At 46.1% G+C, this 15,747-nt stretch overlaps 1 protein-coding gene across 1 annotated transcript; it reads left to right on the forward strand.

Moving 5' to 3' along the window:
• The first annotated feature begins 2,085 nt into the window (after nt 1-2,085).
• WFDC3 (WAP four-disulfide core domain 3) lies at nt 2,086-14,985 on the forward strand. The gene is made up of 4 exons (XM_080925089.1): nt 2,086-2,265; nt 11,817-11,948; nt 14,209-14,385; nt 14,798-14,985. Exons 1-4 carry the CDS (start codon nt 2,187-2,189, stop codon nt 14,812-14,814), a joined length of 405 nt encoding a protein of 134 aa, XP_080781215.1. The 5' UTR covers nt 2,086-2,186; the 3' UTR covers nt 14,815-14,985.
• The last annotated feature ends 762 nt before the right edge of the window (nt 14,986-15,747 follow it).

Raw genomic sequence — 15,747 nt, forward strand, 5'->3', positions numbered from 1 at the left:
TAAGCAGGCAGTGTGACGTGTACGAGTTTTTGTGTTAGGAAAGATCTAGATCCAAATCCGATATGATCGTTAATGTTGGATAGGGACTGGGGCAATAACATAACACCCCAGCTCTGAGGAAGAAGTAGCAGAAAGCTCAGTCTGTGCTGCATAGCAAGATGCTGCCTCAAAGGCTAAGAATATTGGCTGTGGGACTGGATAGCCTACAGTTGTTCTCATGCATACTAATTGCACGATCATTCATTCTTCCATAGTTTCAAATATTCCAGGCTGGACTCAAATTCACCATAGAGCTAAGCAGCTGCTTCCACCTCCACGGTGCTAGGTTCACATGCATGCCACAACACCACGTTTGGTTTATGTGGTGTTGGGAATTGACCCCGGATTATTTTATGAAATGCACTTAAAACTATGGCATAAGTAATTCCTTAAATTATTTTTATATAATAGTGATTTTCAGCCTTCACTTAAGGACTTTTTTTTCTGAAATATTATTGTGTGGATTAAAATACTATACATAAAGCACATATGAGATAATAAACAGTATCAGTTTTCCCCATGTTCCACTATCCACTTTTTTAAAGGTTTGCTTATGTGTATGAGTGCTTTTCTGGCATGTATGTATGTATGCACATCATGTATGTGCCTGGTGTCTGCACAGGTCAGAAGACAGTATTGAAACCTTTGGAAATAGAGTTATGGATAATTGTAAACTTCCGCATGGGTGCTGGGAACTGAACTCTGGTCCTCTACGAGAGCAACACATGCTCCCTGACTGAGGAGCCATCTTTCTAGCCCCAACACCCACCTTTTAACAAGAGCACTTCCTTGCTTTAAATGACGCCCTGCCCCCCCTTTGGCAAGATCTTCTTCTGTAGCTCTAGGCTGACCTTTAACTTTGGTCCAACCTGACTTTTGTAATTTACCTGTCTCTCTCTGCCTTCCAAAGACTGGAATCACAAGCAGACACCACTACGCCTGGCTTTTAGATATATGGCTTTTTAGTTTTTTGTTGTTGTTGTTGTTGTTTTGTTTTTATCTAGACGCTGCCCATAACCTTATTGGGCCCGGCAGTGTCAGTGGACAGCATTAGGTATCACAGCCAGCGGAGGACATGTGCAACACATATAAAAAGAAGAAGGGGGAAAAGGTGACAAAGGAGACATGCGAAAGACCTAGTCATAGCAGCTGTCCTAAGTTTGATGACTGCCCTTCATTTTGTCGAAGAGTGGCATGTGTGGGACCAAGCTGCAAACTTTTTGTGCTCTTGTACTGATGCCGAAACACTCCGATGCTGCTTTTCCATGGGTTTTGATAGTTTCCAGAGATGGGCAGGATGTCATGCTTCAGTTCTATCATTAGCTCAGCTATTTTCTTAAGTTGTCTTTTTAGTTCTTCCCTCTGTCAAGGACGAGGTATAGAGGCCCTTTTAGAGCCCGTGGACGGAACGAGGAACACCGAGCTTTTGTTCCTTGTCAGGGTCATTCTTGGCAAAGCCAGCAATGGACTGGTGCCAGGGCTCTGGGGGGCCGAGGCCAGGTTTCCATGTAAGCTGTGGTTAAATGTTCCAGACCCTGAGATATGAAATGCTTTGCTAACTGTACCAGATATACCTTGCAAAAGAGTCACCTTACTGATTTGTATTCTGCTTCTCCATCCTAGGCTACAGGAAGAGCTGTGATAATAATAAACTTGCTGGTTTGAGTCATCAGCCCTCGCCCCCCCCCCACCCCTCTACACTTCCAGCTTTGGACTGTTTTTCTTGTCTCCCTGGTCCTTTCTCTCAGAATCCCAATGTGAACCAAGAACTGGTCTTGCTGACCCACTGTTGTTTTGACTGCAACCGAATCCTTCCAAAGCCCTTCTGGTCTCTCCTTGACCTTTATTTAATCCATAGGCTACCTCTCCGTTTCCTAGCCTTCCAGAGGACTTCATTGCTTGATTATGAGTGTTGTGTATATTGCAAGGCAGTATTTGGTCCCTCCCATCACATGTGCTCTTTGGCAGTGCCAGGAAATTTCCCACACACCAGAAGCCAATCACTGTTCTCATTGTTAGGAGAAGCTGTTCTTGGGGATAATTGCTTAAGTGAAACCATTAGGATTAGACGGACAGGAGTCACCTAGTCCTTTCTTCTGCTGCCACCTCTTCCCTGAACTGAGCTCTCGACTCTCATAATCAGCAGGATGTTAAGATACCTCTTCCTCATGAAGGCACTTCTTGCTCTTGGGTTCCTGGCATCTTGGGTAGCTGCAGGAGAGCACGGTGAGCTACCATCTGGGGTTCTTGGCTAAAATGAATAGAAAGTTAGCTAGGGGAGAGCACATCTCCCTTCTAAAGTTCCTCATGTGTGGTGCTGATCGTGTCTGTAGGAAGGCCTGGAGGGAAGGACTGAATAGTGAGGGGCTTTTGTTACCGTCTCTGCAACAAGGAGCTAGGACTTACAAGGATATATGTTCCAGTTATCTTCTAGAGCTCATGAAATGAGGACTGGACCATGCAACAGGCCCCCCTCTGTCTGTCTGTCTGTCTGTCTGTCTGTCTTGTCTGTCTGTCTGCCTGCCTGCCTGTCTTTCTTTCTCTGCAGCACTACTTGTTTATTTGTCTTTTAGTAGTCGCAGTAGGGTGTTAGTCTTTGTATGGCAAGAAGAGATGGAGGTTGCCGTGATATTTTACATAGGGATGCATGGAGACACTGAGTTTCTTGAGGTACAGTTGACTCTCATTCCCTAATTACTTTTTAAAAGATTTGTTTCTCTCTCTCTCTCTCTCTCTCTCTCTCTCTCTCTCTCTCTCTCTCTGTGTGTGTGTGTGTGTGTGTGTGTGTGTGTCTGCAGAGGCCAAAAGAAGAAATAGGGTCTCCTTGAGCTGGGGATACAGACGGTTGTGAGGAGCCAGAGATTGGTACTGGGCACCACACTTGTGTCCTCTGGAAGAACATCAAGTATTTTTGATGTTAACAGCTGAGTCATTTCTTCAGCCTCCAATTCCCATTTCTTGAGGCCTAGCCAATTATCTGAACTTCTATGAAATCTTTTTCAGTTAAGGAGGGACAGTGCCCTACTGATCAGAACCCATGCAAAGATTTGTGCCAGAGCCATAGGTTGTGCTCCTCTGGGCAGAAGCGTACAGACTGTGGTAGGACCTGCTAAGCAGTTGTCCCTAAGGGCATGTTGTCATGATGGGCAGGATCCCAGTGTGTTCCCTGGCCTTATCTCTTGGATGGATAGAACCAGAGGGTTTTTCACCCGTTAGATTGTCTTCAGACTCCTGGCTGTGTAGGTTATCTCTTTCCCCCTTTGAGGTCTCTAACCATTCCTTACTCTAGCTCTTTGTCTTCTCCTTTGGACTTGAGTAGGGAAGGGAAGGCTAGAAAGGTGGGTAGGTGAGACCCTCAGCAGGTGAAGGTTCTTGCCTACCTGATAAAAAACCTGAAGACCTGGGTTCCACCCCCAGGACCCATGCAAAGGTGGAAAGAGAGAACTGTCCTCTGAGTGCCACATGGATGCCATGGTACATGTGCCTCCCCTAAAATAAGGCTACTTAGAGAAAGAGGCCCTAAGGAGTTAGAGATGTGCCTCAGGACCTCACTAGGAGTCCATCCTGACCTCATACTCATGGTCCTCCTGCTTTTGCCTCCTGAGTGCTGGGATTGCAGGTATGTACCATTATGCCTGGCTTTCCCCCACCTTCTAAAGTCAGGGTCTTGCTTCATAGCCCAGGATAGTCTTGAACCTGCAGTCCTCTTGCATCCCCTTTCCAAAATACTAGGATTTTAGGTGTTAGATCACAGAGCCTCTAGTTGCCTTTCTCATTCTCAGAAACCCAGTCCCATCTTCCCTGGGGCTCTTGTCTCTGCCTTCTTCTGATAATGCAAGGACTTGTAAACCAGTGTTCTTCCTTGGCTCTGTAAAGGGTTCTGATGCCTACCCTGAAAAAGACCTTGAGTTATGGCCAGGCTTCTGCTCCTTGTGAACAGTTATAAAACTAAGAGTTTTCTCTGAATAGCCCTCCCTTTCCCCACCTCCCACATGTTGTTCACCACAGCTGTCTTGTCTTTCACTTTAAACTGTCCCTTTAATCCTCTCTCTCTCCCACTGCCCAAGGCTTGATTATGGCCTTCATGGTCCTAGGTGTTCCCTCCCCACAGAGCTCATTTTGAAGAGTAACTGATCTCAACTTCTTTACCCTGGATCTGCCTCTTTAGAAAAAAAAAATTGAAATGTTATTTACTTATTTAGCTTGTGTGCACCAGCTAGGGCATGTATTTGTAGATCAGATGACAACTTGTGGGAACTGGTTTCTTCCTTTAACTATGTGGTACTTGAGGATCAAATGCAGGTTGTCAGGGTTTTGCTAAGCACCTTTATCTCATTGTCTGCTTTGTTTTTGTTTTTAAGTAGACATCTTGTTTTGTTTTCCAAGACAATTTCTCTGTGTAGTCCTGGTTGTCCTGGAACTCATCCTGTAGACTAGGCTGACTTCAAATTCAGAGATCCACCTGCCTCTGCCTCCCAAGTGCTAGGATTAAAGGCCACTGGGCCACTGCCACATGGCTTTATTTATTTATTTTTAATGTGGGTGCCAGAGATTGAAACTTAGGTTCTCAAACTCAGTTCTTCATGCTTGTCCAGAAAGCACCTTACTGACTGAATTATCTCCCTAACTCATGCCTTTAAACAGTTTTTTTTTTCTGTATTGTTTGTTCTTGTTGAAGTTTATATGTGCCACAGGTTTGTGGGTATCCTCATAAGCCAGAAGAGGGTATCGGATTCCCCTGGAACTGGAGTTGCAGATGATTTGGGGACTGAACCCTGGTCCGCTGTAGCCATCTTACCTGTTGAGTCATCTCTTCAACACCTTGAACCAGAGAGGAAAAGACACAGCCCCAGAGTTGTTCAGAGACCGTGCTGTTCTAATATGTGTACCCCAGATGAGGTGTGACCAGCTGTGCAGAGAAAAGCTGCACATCTGGCTGCAGCAGGAGACCTGTGGTCTCACTCTTCAGACAAAACCTCTTCACACTCCATGAGCGGATGAGCTTGCTCCTTTGTCATATGCACACTATCTGGTGCCAAGGTGCCAGTCATTCCCTGACGATTGATGTTCGTTTGCTTTGAGAAACAATATAAATGCCAGCTATATTCTGAGAACTGAACAAAGATGTACAGAACACCCTAGTCACAATCACTGGTTGGCTTAGTCCTAGCCAAGCAGAGCAGGATGCCAAGAGGCAATGCCACATATCCTTATATGGAGGTGGATTAGGAAGTTGCTGACTAATTCCCAATCCCCTCGGTCAGCTGAGATATTCATTACTAACATCTACCCCAAGAACCCGCAAAGAGGCAGCAGGATAGAATCTTGGTGTCTGCAGCAGACAGTACACATTCCCCCATTCATCTGCTTCAGAGACTTTCTACTCTCTTTGCTCACACGCAGGCCAGTCTCTTGTTAGTAGTTGAGGAAAATTTTCTTTTATTCTGACAAAGTTAGACTCTGGAGAGAGATCTCTTCTCCCCCATACAGGAGCATTATGAGCTAATTAATCCTATGCTAACATTTTTATCTTTTTCCCATGAACATCTATTGGATGTTTATTGCTACATCCAGTGCCGAGTTCTGGGTACACTGTGCTGGACAAAGCGTGCGAATAAATACATGATTTCAAACTATGATAAGGACAGCACAGGGCCAGGAAAGGGTGCTTAGAGAATGATGGGTTCTCATATTGTGTTGGGTGGTTAAGGAGAGTATGTCCAAGATGGTGACGTTTAAGCTAAAACTGGGAGAAGTTAAAGCGAGCCAGGAGGAGGGTGTGGTTGGATATCAAAGAGAGAACCCTGTGTAGAGGTCTTCAGAGGAGAAGACATGTGCATGGTTAGAGATGGAGAACAGAAGAACAGAGACTGTTGACACTAGGGAGAAAGTTCTCTGTCCTGGGCCATGTTTCCTTTACCATTAAAGAGACACTAAAAGCTATTAGAAGCTGGTGATACTGCCTCAGGGGTGCCTCAGGAGGCAGAGGCAAGTGGATCTCTCTGTGTTGGAGGACAGATTGGTCTACAAAGTAAGCTCCAAGACAGCCAGGGCTACACGGAGAAATACTGTCTTAAAGAAAGTTGTTGGTGTTGTCTGTGTGGAGCCCCTCCTTATTTCCCTGCTCTTTTAGAGTTTTCATGGCTACTTTTGCTTGTTTATACTTTTCTTTCCCTTTATGGTTGTATTTTCTGCCTCTCTCTGTTCTCTGTACTACTTTTCTGGGAGTGGTGTTCAATATCTACACTGGCTTTTGGAGAGCTAACCCAAATATAATATTCAGCCCTATATGTCTGCCTGTTGCTCATGTTGTATACTTTAAGGTGTTTTATAGATTTAAACTATTTTTTGATAATTTATTCTTGGGTGATTAATTTTCTTCCCTGGTTTTTGAAATGGGATCACATTACTTTTTTCCCTCTTTTCTTTCAGAGACAGAGTTTCAGGTAGCCCAGTGGGGCAATCAATTCTCTCTATAGCCAATGCTGGCCTTGGACCCCTGGTCTTCCTGCCTCTTCCTCCTGAGTCCTGGGACTGCAGGCATGCACCACCAAACCTGGCTCCTTTTCTTTTTTCTTTGTGTCCCTTTTCCTTTTTAGAAACAGAGCCTCACTGTTTTCCCCAGGACTTTCCTCAAGCTTGTGACTTCCCTGCCTCTGTCTCCTGAATGATACTCTGTTGTCTGCAGAACCTGGAGCCAGAATGCCTGGCAGTGTGTTAGAGTTGTAAGCATAGATTTGGGTTGTCTGAGACAAGTGGGTCTCTAGGTCTTTGTTTCTCTGTAAGATGGAAAGAGCCTAGGGAGTGGGTGTGTTTGTCCAGTGAACATTAGATCCCTTTCTTTTGGTCCTAGGAAAAACCTCCTCTTGTTTTTTCTCCTTTTCTTCCACCTCATGCTTTTCCTGTTCATCCCTTCCTGTCCTCATCTTCTAAGATAGTCTTTCTATGTCACATATTTGTGACATAGAAATTTCTAGAACTCCTACCTCAGCTTTCTAGATGCTGCCGTTATAGGTATACATGATGTTACAGCTCTCCCACGAATACAATTTCTAACCAGTCCTTTAAGTTCAGAACCAGGATAATCCCCCCCTCCTCAGCCTGCTGATCAGGCCCTCTCTGAGACCCTGAAACTCCACAGCACGTGTAATCTTTCCTTTTACCATGCCTCCCTGGTAGCACGCTTTTTCCCAGTCAGTACCCAGAGGGGTGATCTGTATCTGGCTTAGACAGCTTCCTTGGACAGACTGCCTATAAGAGAGTCTAGAACACTGTAGTCTTTCCAGGACTCTCAGTGCTCAGCTCTGGGACCAAATCTGGAAATCTGTTGTGAGCAAGTCGCTCATTGTTAGCTTGCAAGGGGTCTCCTGCAACCTTCTCAGTGTCTGAAGCTGAAATCTGAATGATGGGGATTGAGGGCAAGGCTGGTTCCCAGTTGTGGCGCCTTTGTGAACTTCTCTGGCCTTTGGCCATTAAAGACAGGACTTCCTTTTCCCTTGGCTAGTCAGTTAGACTAGAAGCAGTCTCCAGAAGCAGACCAGTCAGTGAAGTCAGTATTTAACTGCTTCTTCAGCATCTATAGCTCCTGTTGTAGTGAAGTATTGCACTTAATAAGACTGATTCCCAGGAAGCTCTTCTTCCTGAGCTTTTCCTAACCTTTGACGTCATCAGAGGTATGCTGGAGCAGAGCTGGTCTGTTTGACAAAGGTGGAGTGTCAGTCAGGCTACCTGGAGCACAGGTAGACACTGGAATGTACTCTCAGGGATAAGTTCTGGTCTGAATGAGAGCCTGTGGTGAATCTTCTGTCTGTTTGTTCTGTGGGCCTGGGCAAGTGTGTTTATCTCTTTGAATCTTCTCTTTGTCATCGTCATAGAGTGATGACGTAGTTTGGAAGAAACGTGTTTGAAGAGCCTGCATTGAGTCTGCCAGGTAATGCTCAGGACCTCCCTACAGCCCAGCACTGCTCTGGTCTGTTTCCTGCTCTACTCATTTGCATTTGACCCACCTACTTACTTGTCAATCTTACACCAAGTATGGAGAGTCAGCTCTCCCTGGCATGTGGGTATCTATTGTGAGCCAGGTCCACAACTTTGGTGGAGTTGTGAAGAGGAAGTTGCAAAGGCAGAGGCTTCCAGCTTCTTTCCCAGAGTTTATTCTAAGTGCAGAAGGCAACATTAGAGCCAGTGAGATGGCTTATCTGGTAAAGGGCTCACCATACAAACCTTAGGATTTGAGTTCAGCCCCATGGTGGGAAAAGAGGACTGACTGACTTCCAGAGGTTGTCCTCTGAACAGACAGGCACACTCACATAGATCACTCACACACTTAATAAGTACACACTTTAAAACATGTATAAAGGAAGTAGCCAGGCATGGTGGAAGTGTAATCCCAGCACTGGGAAGGCAGATGCAGGAGGATCAAGAGTTCAAGGCCATTGTCAGCTCCATGGTGAGTTTAAGGTAGTCTGGGGAAAAGAGACCTTGTCTCACCCCATCCCCCACCCCAAAGTCATGGCGGCAAGTGTAAATGAGGGAGAGGCCTATTCCAGTTTATGTTCTGGAAAGGGTGTTCTGGTGTGGGAAGAATGAAGACTGAGTATAGAGGACTGAGGACCAGGTGAGCAGTCATCAGGACAGACTAGGTGAGAGATAAGTCACAGGGCAGACTTAGATGACCAGCTAAAGAAGTAAATGTCTGTGAACACTGAGGGAGCGGGCATCAGGGATGCCGTGAAGTGTCTAGCCTGAGTGATGGGGCAGGAGGCAGGTGGCAGGTAGACTGGAGCTGATGCTGGAGGGAAGCCGGCACCCTGACTAACAGATTCCCCTGCTCTTTGGTGATTGGTGGGGTGTTGCAGATAGAGGGTGGAGGTGGTCACCCCAAGTCCTATTTCTTGTCCTGATCCCCAGTAATGTGATTAGTTGTGAGCTTACTGAAATGAATGCTTTATAATGGCTGAGTTTACCTAGGCTAGCAGAACCAAGACACTGAGGGCAGAGCATCTTGTCTAAAGGCATTGCAGGGACCAAGGTTCCCGGGGACAGAACAAGGATGGGCAGTTAGAGCTTTTACAGAACCTGGTTTCAGGAGAGTATGAGGGACTACAAACACTGTCTAGCTTAAGAATAAGAGATGGCTCAGCAGTTAAGAGCACTGCTCTTCCAGAGGTTCTGGGTTCAATTTGCAGCACCTACTCCATTTCTAGGGCTCTGACATCTGTACACAGACATACAGGCAGGTGAAATACCAATGAACATAAAGGACATAAAAATAACGAAGGTGGCATGCATAGTCTTAGAGGCAGTGACGTCCCATCATGTCCAGCTGACTGGAATTATTTGACATGGGTCTGAGTCTGAAAGGACGGCAGTGTAAGCGATGGACAAAGGGCTGTGCTCTGACCCTCAGCCCTAACCTGCCTCCCAAGGTCTCCATTCTTTGTTTCTAAAATTCAGCAAAACTCTGGGGAGCTTAGTGGAAGTTAGGTTGGGAGAGAGCAGAGGTTCCCAGCCTTTGTCCCACCAGGCTCATTAAAACGGTGACACCTAGTAAATATGGTGGCTCTCTTTTTAGACTCACTGTTCGACTCTCTGGGTGATTTCCATATCCAGATCTCTCAACTATAAAATCATTTTTTTTTGACAAGTATATTGCAGTGTTTGCCTGCAGACCGTGAGTAGGCGTGGAGATACATGAGGTAGTTATCATGACGACATGTTCCAAATGAAAAAACCCAGGGCACATGGTTTTGGAGTGACATCATGACACATACTATTGCTGTTCAGGACAATCCCAGGACACCGGACTATTGTGGTTCATCTTCGGGGTCCAACCCTTCCCTTTTCCATCATGGCTCAGTGCAGACATACATACCCGCTGCATTTGAGGCTCTGTGACAGACGTGTTTTGGTTTTCTACGTAACTTTTCTGTGCCCATCACCTCTCTCCATATTTAACGAACTGAAAAAAACACTGGGATGAGTCACGGTCCAGGAGTCTGACTCAGCTGCAATCTTCTTTGGGTGTGCCTGCTCCTGAGGCCATGTTGCAAGGATGGCACAGTAGAATATAATTTAGTTGCTAGCTAGCTCTGTAGTTCCGGGTGGGCCCCATTCTCTTTCCTGGGTTTTGGTATTGTCATAGCAGTGATGAAGAGGCTAACTCATCTAGAACATGCTTGCCTATGGACAACTGAACATTAACACAATAGTGACTCACGGTCCTAACTTTACAAGAATTATGAGGTTGGTGTCATGGTACTCAGTGGTATACCAAGAAGGAAGCATCTCTTTTTCACCCCTGCAGTCTCTGACTTTGTCCTCATGTTAATGACTTCCTGCTTCAAAGGCCACCTTACTTCTGTACAGCATGAGTGTCTTTGGAAGAAAGGAGTTGTACTGGCTGTTTTTGTGTCAACTTGACACAAGCTGGAGTTATCACAGAGAAAGGAGCCTCAGTTGAGGAAATGCCTCCATGAAATCCAGCTGTAAGGCATTTTCTCAACTAGTGATCAAGGGGGGAGGGCCCAGTCCATGGTGGGTGGTGCCATCCCTGGGCTGGTAGACCTGGGTTCTATAAGAAAGCAAGCTGAGCAAGCCAGGGGAGCAAGCCAGTAAGTAACATCCCTCCATGGCCTGTGCATCAGCTCCTGCTTCCTGACCTACCTGAGTTCCAGTCCTGACTTCCTTTGGTGATGAACAGCGATATGAAAGCATGAGCTGAATAAACCCTTTCCTCCCCAACTTTCTTCTTGGTCCTGATGTTTGTGCAGGAATAGAAACCCTCACTAAGACAGGAGTGAAGTGAGTCTGTATCATGGGTACCTGAGTTCTCCCATTAGTATCTTAGCTTGTTGTTGCTCTAGTTGATCGGAGAGAATGGAGAATGCAGATCATCTGGGCTGGGCTTTTATGAATGAGTCTCATTTCCAGTATAGCAAACTGTCCCCAGATATAATGGCCTAAGACAATGGTTCACTCCTCACCCCAGCTGTGAGTGGCCTTGGCTTTACTAAATAGTCTATCTCCTGATGTGCATGTAAGCGGGGAGCCCAGGATTGCTGAAATGTCTGAGCTGATGTTTCCTTTTTATTTATTTTAATTTATTTATCAATTACTTTGTGTGTTTCTGCATGTTTGTATATATGTGCACATGGATGTGGAGGCCTGAAGTTGACCCGGCGCATCTTTCCTCAGGAGCTTTCCATCTTGTGTTTTCTGAGTCAGGGTCTCTTACTGGCACTCAGGGCTTGCTGATCAGGCGAGGCTAGCTCAAGGTGTCTGAGCTCTAGGTGGCCACTGAGGTGTCTGCTTGCCTCCACTGTGCTACTCCTGGCGTTCATTGTCAGTAAAGCATGGCAAACAGTTTACAAACTGAGCCTGTCTTCAGCCCCCTAGGATGGCATTTTTTCTTCCATGTCCCCTGCCCAAGTGGCATCTCAGCACACTACAGTCTAATAGGTCAGTGTGGAAAGGGACTTTACCAGAGCACACATTCCAGGAAATATAATTGGCTGGGGACAAATACTGTCTGTCACAGTACAAAAGAAAGGAGAGTGAACATAGGTGTGTAATCCATATGCTTTATGTTTGCTATGGTAGGTTAGAGCTGATGCAAACACCAAAACCAGGGGAGCAGTTCATGGCCAGAAGAAACAGAATAAATGTGGAATATTAGTGTATATTGCATGTTAATCTATATTGACATCCACTGAACAATAGATTTTATGTTCTTGGCTTAAGCACATCTGAGTTTTAATGCTTTCTCTCTATGGCAGAATTGAGAGGTAAATGTCCTGCTGATCCTCTTCCATGTCAGGAGCTGTGTGCTGAGGATGCATCCTGTCCCCAGGGGCATAAATGCTGCAGTACCGGATGTGGCCATGCCTGCCGAGGAGACATTGAGGGAGGTATGTTGGTTCTTTGGGAGGAGAGTCAAAAGTGCTCTCTGGACCCCAGGTCAGTTTGCAAGAGCTTTCTCCAGACATCTTTCCGGGGGTGGGGGTAGGGGCAGAGGATACAGCTGACATCTTTACCACTCACTGGCTTCTAACACAGTTGGTCCTTGTAGGGTCACCATTGGCATAAGAACCAGTGGAGGGAGGCGTGGTGCCTCAGCTTCTGGTCTGAGCTCTGCTGTGGGTATCTTTGTGGCTGGGGGTAAATAATGCCAGCTCTCTGAGCTGGTTTTCTCAGTCCAGTAAAGAGGCTGCCCAGGATCACTGGTTACTCGGATCTTTGTTTGCTATAGGGTCTCATTATGTAGCCCAGGCTGGTCCACTCATAATCCTGACTTAGTCTCCCTTGTGCTCACTCTACAGGCTTGAGATAACTATCCTTGGCTTCTTTCACACACACACACACACACACACACACACACACACACACACACACACACACACACACTTTCCCTCTCCTTTTCCCCTTCTTTCTCTGACCCTTCCTCTGTCAGTCTTTTTTGGGGGGGGAGGAGGGGACAGAGTCTCATGCAGTGGAGTTGACTGAACTTCCTATGAAGTTCAAGATGATCTTGAACTTTTGGCCTTCCTACTTCTACTTCTTGAGTGCAGGGTCCCAGGCATATACCAACACCCCCAGTTTATGCACTCCTGGGGACTGAACCCAGGGCTTCATAGATGTTGGGCAAACACTACACCAGCTGAACTGTTTCTAGCCCCCTAGTCTGTTTACATTCCCATGCAATGCTTAACCTTTGTCCTTACATGCGTGTAGCCTATTATGGAAGAGAAATGAGGAATTACCAATGCATCCTAATTATAACAGGGTCTCACCTGATAAAGCCACTGTAAAGGACAAGCCTTGTAAGTTGAAAGTACCTTTTATACTCGTGTTCTAGGCAGGGTTGCTATGGCTGTGATGAAACACCATGGCCAAAAGCAAATTGGGGAGGAAAGGGTTTCCTTGGCTTACATTTCCATACTGTAGTGCATCCCTGAAGGAAGTCATGGCCGGAACCCAACAAGGCAGGGATTTGGAGGCAGGAGCTGATGCAGAGGCCATGGAGGGTGCTTCTTACTGGCTTTCTCCCCTCTTCCTCTTTTTTGTTTGTTTGTTTGATTTTTGAGTATAACAGCTCTGGCTGTCCTGGGACTTGATTTGTAGACCAGGATGTCCTCTAACTCACAGACATCTGCTTTCTCTGCCTCTAGAGTTTTGGGATTAAAGGTATACACTGTCGTGCCTAACTCAGTCTGCTTTCTTATAGAATCCAGGACCACCAGCCCAGAGATGGCACCACCCAGAATGAGCTGGGCCCTCCCCTCATCAATTACTTACTAATTAAGAAAATGTTCAACAGCCAAATCTTATGGGTGGCAGTTTCTTAATTAAGGTTCCCTCCTTTCAAATGACTCTAGCTTGTGTCAAGTTGACAGAAGTTAGCCAGCACAGCTCTCAACCTACTTCTTTAAATCTGCTAGCTTTTCCGCACATACAATCCACTGTGGAGTGTCAGTTATATGCCACAGCAGACCTGCAGCTGACTGGGTGTTGTGGCTGCTGTTGCCCAACATTGAATGAATCTTGTACTATATGTTGCTGGTCTGGGGAAAGATAGGACTGGCATATTAAGGGACAGTTCCTCCCAAGTCTGTACCATTCTCACACCTTTGAGAACTGATACCATGACAAGTATGCACACACACTCATCACACACAACCTATGCGTGTACTACACACTACTCACATACATGCATGTACACCACAACTCACGTTATACACATATCATACATACAACACACATAGACCATATATACAACACACATACACAGCTACACCACAACCCCCCCCCCCCCACACACACACGAGTTTTGATGAAAGAAGACTTACACAGGATTATGGTAGCACAGAGCAGGGACATAAAATGTCCTTAGGGTGGCAAATGAGCCAGTGATGTGAAATTCACAGATGGGACCTTGTCTCTCTGCTGTTGGCTCTATTGGGAAGCCTGCATTCTACCAACCTCTAGGGAACTGTCTTTGGGAGTGTGGTAACTCCTAGGTCAGAGGTGTTTGGATGTGTACAGTCTTAGCCCTCCAGCTTCCCTGCTTCAGCCACATCTGTTTGGGCCCTGCATTTAAGTTGTAGGCGGGAACTTGGGAAGATAGGATCCACCTCCCCATGTCTCTCTCTGTCCTGGTATTCACCACAGGGCGGGACGGTCAATGTCCCAGAATTCTGGTAGGCCTGTGCATTGTTGAGTGCATGACGGATGAGAACTGCAAGCCTGGGGAAAAGTGCTGTAAGTCAGGGTGTGGCCGCTTCTGCATCCAGGGACTCCAACAGCTCACAGTCTCCAACCTGACTGACGGCTTTCATTCTAAATTAGGTGAGTATTGCCCATAATGGCCTTTGACCAGCTGTGAAGTTAACAGGCTTCACTGCTGTGTGGGAAGGCTTAGACACTAACGGCAGTAAAGAATGATGTTAGAAAGATCCTGAGTCACAGACCACACCCTCAAATGAACACTGTGGGATTACAGTGTTTACAGTGGGTGTGGGATGGCACAAGCCACAGAGGGGGTGAAAACATCTGATTTGTTTGGGCTGTGAGGGCTGCGGGCGGGGCAAGAAAAAAGAAGAGAATCTGTTCCGATTTGCTAACAGAGCTGAGGCTAACGTCTGACTGACAGTCTTCAGAGCCAGCTAGGAGGACACTGAAGCTCTCCAGGGTGGAAGGGAAACAGTTCGGCTTGAGCCAGCATGGCACAGATGTGACCTGAAATTTCTTCCACTTACAGAGGCTCAAGCGCCCTAGCTGACCTGATTTTTCTGGAGCTCCGGGAAGCTTCTAGAAGCCAGGAAGGGGTGACATCCTGGGGCTTCTGACACTCTTTGGAGTATCAGGCCTTCTCCTTGTTCCTGCTGCTACTTGCAGCACATGGGACCGCCCTGATGACTGGTGTTTCTCTTTCCCAATAAAATGCTGGCGTGGACCCTCTTGTCTGTTCTGTGTAGGGGTCACTGAGGCAGGAGACCTAGTGAGTCTACTGGTGCATGGCTTTGGCATTGTGAAACCTATGGACTAAAGAAAGACAGCACATTCTTTGTTAAAAATGTAACATATATAAGGAGAAGTATTAATGACCAACATGAGAGGACTAGTTAAATAAACTAGCCATTGCCTAGAGAAGTAGTAAAAGAGTTACATGTAAAACCTTCGACAGCTGGGGCTGAGAGATGGTTCAGTGGTTAATAGTACTGGCTGCTCTTCTAGAAGAGCTGTGTTCAATTCCCAGCACCCACATGGCAGCTCACAACTGTCTGTGACTCTTGTTACAGGGTGCCTGATACTCTCTTACACAGGCATACATGCAGTCAAATCACCAAAGTATAAAAATGAAAAATAAAACACAAAACCTTAGGCAGTCTTGGATGAGTTTAGTCATCCTGGAAGTAACGAGGTAAAAATATTTTTTTTCTTTTAAATGTTAAAAACAATAATGGTGTGTGTAGTGTGCATGTAGATTTCAAATGACAATTCTGAGGAACTGTTTCTGTGTGGGTCCTGGGGATTGAACTCAGGTCATCAGGCTTGTACGCATCCCCTGCCTGTTGCCCACTAATCACCACACATTCTAAAAAGCCTTTCCGTTTTCCTCTTCTGTCTTCTGCCAGACAGTAAAAATGTCATTGTCTTACACCAAATGTGTTACCCAGTCCTTCCTTCCTTCCTCCCCCCGCCCCTTTT

The sequence above is a fragment of the Micromys minutus genome (genome assembly GCF_963924665.1).
Source record: "Micromys minutus genome assembly, chromosome: 11".
In the NCBI taxonomy this organism is placed as follows: domain Eukaryota; kingdom Metazoa; phylum Chordata; class Mammalia; order Rodentia; family Muridae; genus Micromys; species Micromys minutus.

Excerpts from the sequence above, each read along its gene's own strand:
- WFDC3 (XM_080925089.1), top strand. The coding sequence starts at position 2,187 with ATGTTAAGATACCTCTTCCTCATGAAGGCACTTCTTGCTCTTGGGTTC. Across the intron at positions 2,266-11,816 it reads GGTAGCTGCAGGAGAGCACG|AATTGAGAGGTAAATGTCCT; the intron begins GTGAGCTACCAT and ends TCTCTATGGCAG. Across the intron at positions 11,949-14,208 it reads CCGAGGAGACATTGAGGGAG|GGCGGGACGGTCAATGTCCC; the intron begins GTATGTTGGTTC and ends TATTCACCACAG.